This window comes from Sinocyclocheilus rhinocerous, unplaced genomic scaffold, assembly GCF_001515625.1.
Source record: "Sinocyclocheilus rhinocerous isolate Xijiao unplaced genomic scaffold, SAMN03320098_v1.1 scaffold3882, whole genome shotgun sequence".
In the NCBI taxonomy this organism is placed as follows: Eukaryota; Metazoa; Chordata; class Actinopteri; order Cypriniformes; family Cyprinidae; genus Sinocyclocheilus; species Sinocyclocheilus rhinocerous.
The window spans coordinates 1-11,362 of record NW_015635080.1 but is presented as its reverse complement, the minus strand read 5'-3'; the positions used below and the strand labels follow the sequence as shown (position 1 = coordinate 11,362).

The following is an 11,362-nucleotide window of genomic DNA, read 5'->3' as shown; positions in this document are numbered from 1 at the left end:
TTGTTATCGCGTCTAGTTTCGTTAGAGGTACATTATTACCACCTTTGGGGACTCTGTATCTTAACATGCTATTAATTGCAATATACGCAGGCCCGTGGAATAATTTCCATTTTTGATTCTTATCTACTATCCTCACTACTCCTCCAGCTCCATAACTCATCTCATACTTATTCGCCAGTTTACTCTTCTTAAACGTCCAAGGGAGAGGAACTATTCCCTTGGTCCAATAACACAAAACTGCTGCGATTTGATTTATTGTGAGATGATCATATCCTTTTGAGCACTTTTCGATGTAAGCACCACATTCGTTTCCTGTCAGGCCAAAGACGCCATCGGCAAGAAAAATCAAATTACTTCTGAATACGCCTTCTTTGTCTCTTTTTCTGTGAAGGTTTAATCTTTTTAAATGTAACTTTCTTTTTATGCTTAAATTCTCGCCTGTTTTATTTCCTGTAAACGGGTCTGTCCCGTTAAGAAAATCATCACAATCCATTTTTTCTCCGTCTCTGTCACAGAAACTAGCATAAGAAAAATCACCATAGTCTTTTTTCGTATATTTATATTTCTGCCCATGATTCTTTTTACTAATTTCATTCCTGACACATTTGTCCATTTGTTTTACTTTATTTTCGTAATAAATTTTGATTTCGCTTTCTGTCTTTAAAGCTTCGTTTAGTTTCATTTTTATTAGATATACATCCGTTTCCCATTTCATGTTATCTATTTCCCAATAACCAATTTTAAAATTAAATTTAACTCTTGGTAAGGCCATTCTCTTTGTCCATATCCATGGAACTGTTTTATTTAATTCTAGGCTCGTTTAAAGCACATACCAGCCGGCGCTAACCAGGAAGTTAACCAACCCGGTCCACATGTCACTTGTCACGAAATTAAAAACAGCTTTAGCGGCCGTTTTTATTCCTGATATTCCTTGTTCAATGAATTCTAAGGGATTTTCGTACCAGCGCGGTCCTCCAGAGACCTTTTGGCCTTTAATTTGTATACTGCTATTACAGAAATCATTCCTCAACCAGTCCAGACCCAAATAATAATTATTATCTTTGCCTTTGCACCAATTCTCCTTCCAGTCCTTTCTATCAATAGTCAATGATAAATCATCCATTGTTATCGCGTCTAGTTTCGTTAGAGGTACATTATTACCACCTTTGGGGACTCTGTATCTTAACATGCTATTAATTGCAATATACGCAGGCCCGTGGAATAATTTCCACTTTTGATTCTTATCTACTATCCTTACTACTCCTCCGGCTCCATAACTCATCTCATATTTGTTCGCCAGTTTACTCTTCTTAAACGTCCAAGGGAGAGGAACTATTCCCTTGGTCCAATAACACAAAACTGCTGCGATTTGATTTATTGTGAGATGATCATACCCTTTTGAGCACTTTTCAATATACGCACCACATTCGTTTCCTGTCAGGCCAAAGACGCCGTCAGCAAGAAAAATCAAATTACTTCTGAATACGCCTTCTTTGTCCCTTTTTCTATGAAGGTTTAATCTTTTTAAATGTAACTTTCTTTTTATGCTTAAATTCTCGCCTGTTTTATTTCCTGTAAACGGGTCTGTCCCGTTAAGAAAATCATCACAATCCATTTTTTCTCCGTCTCTGTCACAGAAACTAGCATAAGAAAAATCACCATATTTCTCGGATTAACTCTCCTCTTTCTGAAAGAGCCCTCTCCTTCAGTTCCTCTCTGTCTCTGGGTAGCATAGGGACCCTTGCGTCCAAAAATGCAGCCCTCTCATGTTCTCGCATACCTAAAAATGGATGCCTAGAGAACCTGGATATTATTCCGTCTTGAAATAATCCTATCAGTTTAAGAACCCTCAAAGTCTCCCAAACCGACCTGGAGGACATTAAAGCCCGTCCTTTTGCCTTGCAGATCAAGCAGACCCACGAAACTTTGCCGTTCCAGGTGCAACTGCACCGTTCGCCAAAATTCCCAGACACCCTGTACGAGTCTATCCGGATTTTTGGATGGCCGGGTCGGCAATTTGCACAGATAAGGATTCCTGCTACTTCAGTGTGAGTTTGTCGATACATCGTCCATTCAACTCCAATATCTTTTTTTCTCATCGCATAAAGATAGAGCTGGCAGGGCGCATAACTGGCTGCATATTATACAGCAATATGGTCTAACCGCTGATTCTACAACTTTGTCATTTACTCCATCAAAGCCTAGTAGTCTCTCCATCTCCGGTTCTAGCCATAAAAAAGCTCTGGATCCATGTTTACCGTGCTCCACCCGTATTAAGCCCCTCCGATTTATGATAGCTAATAAAGCTTCCATTTCCTATTTCTTTATTAGATCTTTGTTACTCTGAATACCGTTATTCTGTAACTCGACCGTATTGGACCCTGTTATTGATTTAACTGTATCAATCACCCCTGAGCCCTCTGAGAACTTCCCTACCTTCCGTCTTCTGGTAATAATGACTTCGTCTCCGACTTCAAATCTCAGATTTTCAGCAATTTCCCTTTCCTTCAAGTTCACTGCATTACACCTGTTGAGATGCAATAAACACTTATCAATAAGCGTATCCCATTCTCCGAGGTTTTTATTCTTTCCGAACCATTCTTTTACCGACCTTATAGCGCGTTCTGCGATCCCGTTAGTCTCGGGCCTATAGGGTATGCTTTTCACTAGTATTATTTTATTCTCTTTACAGAAATCTTCCACTAGTTTACCGCTTATATTATGCGCATTATCCGCTCTGATACTGACCATCTTCCCACGCCATTTGATCCACTCTTTTAAGCATTCCACTACTTTTTCTTCGAGTGCAGATCTCATGGGCCAGAGCATCTTTTCTTTGGTATGGTTGTCAATAGCGAGCAGGAAGTAACAGTTTCCTCTGCGCGTGCACGGCCTCAGAGGCCCCGCGAAGTCAATGCTTACTTCCTGCCCTGGAAAATCTTTTGGTAGTTCGCTCTCTATGCAGCCCTTCGCTGTCATAAATTTTCTGCAGATCTGGCATTCTTTCCTCACCTCTCTATAGCGAGTTAAGGGCCATTCTGATTAATTTCAGACGGGCACATTCCATTTGCTCTGTCCAGTTCCATTTTCCTTCCTTTGTCCCCTGATAGAGAACCTTTGCCTCCCTCGAATATTTGGGTATCAACTCCCTAATATAATTCAGGGTTCCTAGCAGCGATTGCAGCTGTTTCCTGGACTGGGGGGGCCCTTTCTTTTCCATTTCCTCCAGTTTCACTCTGGTACTTGTTGTTAGAGCCTTCGTGTCTCTACCCAGTTTAAATCCTAGGAAGTCTACTTCATGTTTTCCTACTTCCATCTTTTTCAGGCTAGGTTTTAAACCAGCCTCTTTTGACAGCCAGTTTTTCTCCTTGCCTATTTCTGCACTCACTTCTTCGCAGTTGATTAAATATCTATTATCAGGTACAGTGACTTTATTTAGGGCCTTATAATTAGTAACTAATCTCCATGTGCCTTCGCTCTTCGGTACGGCCTGTAACGGAGAGTTCGTTGGGGAAAACTCGCCTTTTGACAGCTTCCTGACAATTCCTTGCTCGGTCAGCTCTTTAATTGTCTCGGCAATTTCCTTTTCTGCTAAGCTGTTAATTTTATATTGTCTTTGAGGAGGTGGAATTCCTCCTTGGATCACATGTTCGTATTCAGATTGGACTTTACCGCAATCGTTCTTACTCCTAGAATAACTGTTCATATATTTTCTCAGAATCTTTTCCAGCTCCCCTTTATTGCTCAATTCTGATTCTCTTACTAGCCTTTTTATTTCTTTATCTTGATCAACAACTCCTATTCTGCCAATTTTGATTAAATCATCCGGGCACAGGAGATTTTCGCTCCCATGAACCACTTTTATTTTATTTTTCCTCCAAACATCTTTGCTTCTGGAATTTCCTTCAAAATCTTCTACTGTAATTACTTCTACAAATTCGTCATGTTTCTCTGTCGGTTTTATAACGGTCATTTGAGCCCCAGTATCAACGATAAAAGTAGTATTATCATAAGTCTGGTATAATTGTTGGTCAATTTCTTTTGTTTTTAACAGGGCTTTCTTGAGGGGAGCCGAAACCTGCTATTCTTCCTTTACCGCTGTGTCTTTCTTTTTGTTTCTCTTTCCCTTAGCTGGCACTTCCGCTGTCTCAGCAGGGGCTCTCTCTCCTGTGTGTCATGTATTTTGACTCTGTTTATTTTAGCCTCAGGCCTGCTTTTGCTCCTTCCTTCTATAATGCGAGCTCTTTCTTCATCACTTAATTTGCTCCATTTTTCGGGGCTTATATAACTCCCTTTATCCCTATTACTATCATTTAGATTTGTTCTGGGTCTTGATTGGTCCCTAAATCGCCTTTCTCCCTGCGACTTATTTTTGGGACCGTTTCTTTCTGCCCTCTCTGGCCCTTTTCTCCATTTTTCCTCTGTTCTGCGCTCTGCGCGAAAGGGCGGCCTTGCCTCCCGGTCGTGGCGATTATATGGTTTTCTCTCGCGGCTTGACCGCCTGGGCGGGTCCTTTTGCCGAGGTGGTTTATTATTCGTTTTCTCTCTGTCTGCCTGAATTATTTCAGTTTTCCTGTCGTATCGAATCAAAGCCTTCTCTAATTCTTCTGGAGAAGTCTCGGGACCATAAAGGAGAAATTCTTTCGCCCCCACCAGAGCGTTACTTTTCACTCCCTGGAAAATATGTTTCAAGATCCCCTCGACTCCTTTTACCGCTATCTCCTGACAGGCTGTCAAAGCGCCTACTGTTCGCCATTTCTCCTCAAAACGCTCCTGTTCGACTTCATCTTTATTAGTAGGAATTAGTCCCTCTAGGGTCTTTGCTAATTTCCTGCCCCCAGGCACTTAATTTGCTCCATTTTTCGGGGTTTATATAATTCCCTTTATCCCTATTATTATCGTTTCGATTTGTTCTAGGTCTTGATTGGTCCCTAAATCGCCTTTCTCCCTGCGACTGATTTTTGGGACCGTTTCTTTCTGCCCTCTCTGGCCCTTTTTTCCATTTTTCCTCTGTTCTACGCTCTGCGCGAAAGGGAGGCCTGGCCTCCCGGTCATGGCGATTATATGGTTTTCTTTCGCGGCTTGACCGCCTGGGCGGGTCCTTTTGCCGAGGTGGTTTATTATTCGTTTTCTCTCTGTCTGCCTGAATTATTTCAGTTTTCCTGTCGTATCGAATCAAAGCCTTCTCTAATTCTTCTGGAGAAGTCTCGGGACCATAAAGGAGAAATTCTTTTGCCCCCACTAGAGCATTTCTTTTCACTCCCTGGAAAATATGCTTCAAGATCCCCTCGACTCCTTTTATAGCTATCTCCTGACAAGCTGTCAAAGCGCCTACTGTTCGCCATTTCTCCTCAAAACGCTCCTGTTCGACTTCATCTTTATTAGTAGGTATTAGTCCCTCTAGGGTCTTTGCTAATTTCCTGCCTCCATGCAGTCCAAACTCGGCTAGAATATGTGAGTCTATCGGTTCACCAGATATTTTCATCTGTTCGCCATAACGAACCAGTTCTCTGACTTTTCCTTTCACTGTGGTATTTTTCAACTTGGCCTTTTTCAAAAGCTTCATTTCCTGATCTTTTTTCATTAATTCTTCCAGAGTAACCCTGGATTCCATCGAATTAATTCCTGTTTGTCTGGGGGAATGCTCTGGATTTACGGGGGTCATTGGCCTTCTCTGACCCGGTGTCCCTAAATGCAGTGCCTCTAAATGTTGATTTAGCGCATTAAACTCCACTGGTTGATTCATTTCCCTCTCTGGCTGAAAGTCTGACTCCGGAGACCTGTCTCTAAAACGAAGCCTCCTCGGCGCTCGTGCCGCTCTGACAGGGACAGGTGTCACATCTCTCACCTCCCTTTCAACCACTAACTGCTCGTAATCTGAATCTTCTTGATTCTCCTCCAAGTCACTGTCCGCGCTGTCACTTTCTGGTCCCACATCAGAATAATATTCTTCGAATAAATCATTACCACCCGCGCCTCTAATTATTCTCTCCAGCGCGGCCTGACTTATCAAATCTTTTTGGGCTAATATGGCTCTCTTAGCTCGCTGTGTCAGCGAGGTATCTGCCAAAATCTTAACTGCATTCCCCCCATTTAAAAGGGACCAGACTTGACCGCAAGTTATTCCTGGAGCATATTCTTTATCCCATTTATCTATTCTGTCTAGAGCCGTTTCTCTTTTTCTGCTCGTGGGATGCGTTGGTCTATAAAAGCCCTTTCCTAATCGAAAGGTTTCATAACTCCTTCCCAGTTTTAATTTGGGGAACGGGTTTTCTACCCTATCTTTCCTTCCCCTGGCTGTTCTCGTTCGCCTCAGCTCGGGCCATTCGGGTTCTGAACTTTCCTCTGGCAACTCTGCCTCGGGATTTGTCGGTCTCTGTATCATATCAGCTCTCTGACTCGACCTCCCTTCCCCAGCATCCTGATCCTGATTTACTCTCGTAGTTACATTTTCTAGGACCCTGGGATCTGGGTGACAAATTATCCACGCTTTAGGCCAATCAGCTCGATCTGTTTTTCTTAGTAACGCATTCACTAGGGCTGCGCCCATTGTAATTTCGTTAAATCCAAAGATCCCTCCTGAAATAATGGGCATAGCTACTGCGCGATATTTATTATCTCTGGCCAGCTTACATATATTGTCTATTAAAGTGTGCAAAGTGAGAATCGCTGTCAGTTCTTCCGCTATGTCGCCGTTCTGCCCCTTTTTATGTCCTATTGCGTGAATTACTGGCTTTCCATTTGGACCTCCTTTTTTCTGCAAAACGGCATCGCCTGTCCTTATTGGATTTTTTCTGCGATCTATTATTCGATCTGACTCATCCTGAAACCTTTGCCCTGCGTGCTTCCGAAAGGCACCTGCCACCCCTGCTCCATGTCGGAGTTCGGGATTGGCCGCGTTCCCCTTCTCCGTGTCGGAGTTCGGTATTGGCCGCGTTCACTAAAACGCTAGCTTCCTCTTCCTCTTCCAACCGCCCTTCTTTAAGGATAATTAAATTCCTGCCTTTGCCGAAATATATCCTAAGCGGTTCCTCATTTTCTGATGCAAACTCATCATCTGGGCTTTCGGGATTTTCCGGCTGTGGAGCACTTGGATCTAGGGTGTTTCTATTCCCCTCTCTATGGGGAATAAAATTGGGAGCTAAGGATCCCCGCTCGGATCCTTCCCCCATATCAACTTCTTTCGAGGTCATTCCAACTTCTAGTGGGTATATTTCTTACTTCTGACCCGAATTCGTCAAATACCCTCACTTTGGGATATCCATCCCTTCCCCCTCTATTTGAATAGACAAAGGGTAGGATTTCCGCTCCCTCACATATTCGAAAATTCACCACTGAAGCCATCATCCTTATTTAAACAGCAGTTTGAGAAGCTTCATCAGTTTCTCAGAGATGAAGAAGAAGCTACAATCACTGCACTGAGGGAGGAAGAGGAGCAGAAGAAGCAGATGATGAAGGAGAAGCTGGAGGAGATGAACAGACACATCTCAGCTCTTTCACACACAATCAAAGACATGGAGGAGATGATGAAAGCCAGTGATGTCTGCTTTCTGAAGGTCTGATTTCAGATGATTGATTGATTGATTGATTGATTGATTGATTGATTGATTGATTGATTGATTGATTGATTGATTGATTGATTGATTGATTGATTGATTGAGTTGTTGATGATCAATGGTGTGTTTGTTCTGCAGGAGTTTCCAGTCTCAATGGAAAGGTGAGTGATCTGCTGCTGTCTCTGCTCTCTCTGCTTCTGATCCAAAGCCACTGCAGTTCTGATCCTGAATGTTCTTCCAGAGTCCAGATCTCATCACAGCCGGATCCACAGACTCCTTCTGGAGCTTTGATTCATGTGCCACGTTACTTGGGCAACCTGCCCTTCAGAGTCTGGAAGAAGATGCAGGACATGGTCCAGAACAGTGAGTCTGACTGCAGAAGATCTGAGCTCGCATACACACACACTGGAAATGATGCAATATTGACAGATTTCAGCATTATGTGTGAAGAACCAGATCATCTACTGCACCAAAATCAGCAGCTTCACTTCAGAAAGGGATGTAAAAAGTCCTCAAAAACTGTACTGTACAGACAGACAGACAAAAGTTAAATTTAAAGGGAGAAAAGCAAATGCAGTGGCACAGATCAAACACATCTATCTAGTGCAACAACAACAATTAAAATGCAGCACAGTGGAGCAGAAACAAATCCATCCTTCACACCGTAATGCCATCCCATACGTGTACCACTTTCTTTCTTCAGATGAACACAGACTAAGAGTTTAGGAAAAATAATCAATCAAATGCAGTGGCACAGATCAAATGTTTTTTTTTTTGTATTTTTTTTTTTTATATATTTATATATAATTTTGTATTCATTTTTTGTCCTTTTTATTACTGTAAAAATTTATTTAGCTTCCTTTTAATATGTATAACTATAACTAATTATATTAAATTTTTAGTTTTAGTCATTTGAATACTTCACACTGATTTATTTTATTTCGAGCCAAAGCAACTTTTCTAATCATTCGATTTTATTTGTATAGATGATCATCTAATGTTTATAATTTATTTTAAGTTGTATTTTAATTACTGAATAATTAAAGAAACAACTGAATAATTTAAGTTGTAGTTTTTGTTAATACCAGCAAGCTTATTATTGTTCTTATTATTATTAATAACATTTATTATTATTATTATTATTATTAACATTTATTATTATTATTAGTATTATTGTGGAATAATATCTAGTGTTTATTTATTAATAATAATAGACAGCATTCAGTAATAGCTTTGTGATTCATACAAGAAAAACACTGAGGAAAATTATATAGATATAAACATTTTTTCTTCTGCATTATTATTATAGTTGATCTCGTTTGAATATGAAATAATGTGTACAGTTCTGTTGAAAGGTAAGAGTTTGTATTAAAAGCAGCTTCTGACTATAATGTAATATAAATGAGAACGTAAATGAAATGAATATGTGTTGAGTTTGTGTCCCTCACTGTTTCTGATGTAACGTTCAGTATTGATAAATCACACAGAGAATGACTGACAGTGATGAGAGGAACATGTCTGATGTGTTTGATCATAATTCATAATCATCTGTGTTGTGTTCACTCTTGATCATTATATGAACATCAGAATAACAGCATCTGTTGATTGTGTCTCATCAGCTCCTGTGATTCTGGATCCAAACACGGCTCATCCACGTCTCGTTCTGTCTGATGATCTGACCAGTGTGAGAGTCAGCGGTGATGATCAACCTGTTCCTGATAATCCAGAGAGATTTGACTGGTATCTCTGTGTTCTGGGTTCAGAGGGGTTTAACTCAGGAACACACTGCTGGGATGTGGAGCTTAAACAGAGTAAACACTGGAGTCTTGGAGTAACTACAGCATCAAACCAGAGGAAGGGATTGGGTTTCTTTAACACTGGTGTCTGGTGTGTGGAGTATGGATTGTCTCCAGGTTCTGGTTTTGGTGTTAAACAGCAGCTTGATCGTGTGAGAGTGAATCTGGACTATGACGGCGGAACAGTGTCCTTCTCTGATCCTGTAACTAACACACATCTACACACATTCACAACCTCCTTCACTCACACACTCTTTCCTTTCTTCTGCTGTTAACAAAGAGTGAAAAATTTAAGGGGGTCTGAATACTTTCCGTACCCACTGTATATACACAAAATGAGCTGGCCTAGATCCGGCATGGTGCTGGACCAGATCCGGCCCACATTTGGCCCAAATCACCATAAAGGAATCCGCATCTGGTCCAGAGCTGACCCAGTTCTGGTCCAGATCCGGAAAAACGGATCCGTGCCGGTATTGGCCCGTTGTGCCAAAAGACACCGGCCCGAGTCCGTTGTGCGGATCTGGACCAGAACTTCCGATGGGTCTGGGCCAGATCTGGCCCAGATTATTTTTGCTATCTGGGTGCATAATCAAGGAATGAACACTGATTTCTGTGGATTCCTGCCCATGTAGGAATAGAGGGAAATGAGCAGAAAGCTGAATAAAATGCAATCATGTTGAAATCACAATTCCCACGAGCTAATCTGAAACTAAGGCAATTATTAGAAAAGCTAGGATTAATCTATGCAGCAAATGTGGGACAGAGAAACAAAGGGAAGACATTTATATAAGATTGAAGGAAATGTGGGTAAAGAAAGAGGATTCACGACAATATGAAGAAGAATCAGTTATAAGAAGATCACTTATAGGTCATACTGGACTTAATGGTAACTTATATCAAATAAAACAGCAGCACAATGGGTTATGTGCAGTTATTGTCATGCAGAAGAGAGCTGAACAGCTCATATTATATTGTACAGAGTATGAACATCAAAGACAAGTGTTGTTTATACAATTAACATTTGTAATGCAGAAGAGAGCTGAACAGCTCATATTATATTGTACAGAGTATGAACATCAAAGACACGTGTTGTTTATACAATTAACATTTTAAATGTCAGTAAAAATCTGTTGGCAAGGAAACAAGGTACGAAAGAAGAGGTGTTGCAATATATAAAAGCAACAAGATTATGTTTGAGAATATAATTAAGTCATGTAAGAGTGTTATTTATGTGTTTAGTTATAATTATTTGTATTTAGTCATTTATGTATTCATGTATTTATTTGTATGAATATTTTTTGGTATGTGGGTCAAAGACGAGACGTCACCATTTTAGTGTCTGCATCAAATTCCATTTACAAAAGTCATTTTAAATGCTTAAATAAAACATCTTAAATGCAAGTAAATTGTCTACTTTCATATTTCAAATAACTTTTGTGACAATAAAATGTCAAAATATGGGGGAAATAATGTTACAAAGTGTGAAATTGTCGTTCAGCGTAATGGTCCGGACTTTGATTTGACCAAATACATCTTTAAATAAACATATAAAATACCAAGTTAAAAAATATATGTGTTGTCTTGGCATTTTTGAGGCTGAGCAAGTCAGAAACAAAGCGACAAGCTAAGCAAGCATGACAGGGGAGCATCAGGAACGTGCTTATTATATTTCAACATCTGTTTCTTCAGTCATTTACTCAGGATTATTATTAAAACTCATTTAATGACACTGATTCATACTAAACATATTTCAGTTATGGGAACAGCGGCAGTGTTATCTCTCTTTTTGGCAATTCAGAGTAACAAACCATGGTCATTCAGTGTAACACATACTGTATATTTATTTAAAAATGAATCAATATACTTATTCTGACCTGTACTTAATTAAATGCAAATAAGAATGTATGATCATACTAAGATTTAATATATTGTAAATGATTTTCACTTCCTTAAAAACACTTCTCACTGGCAGATTGGAAAACACAGTGGTTTGAAGGACATTAGCAAAGT

General features: G+C 40.2%; 1 protein-coding gene across 1 annotated transcript; it reads left to right on the top strand.

Annotated features, from left to right (window-relative positions):
• Positions 1–7,340: 7,340 nt before the first annotated feature.
• LOC107746648 (tripartite motif-containing protein 35-like) lies at positions 7,341–9,615 on the top strand (the record flags this gene model as incomplete). Its single annotated transcript, XM_016560943.1, has 4 exons — positions 7,341–7,556; positions 7,695–7,717; positions 7,798–7,919; positions 9,176–9,615. Coding segments are annotated over 4 exons (801 nt in total), but the record flags the coding sequence as incomplete, so codon positions are not given.
• Between the last annotated feature and the right edge of the window lie 1,747 nt (positions 9,616–11,362).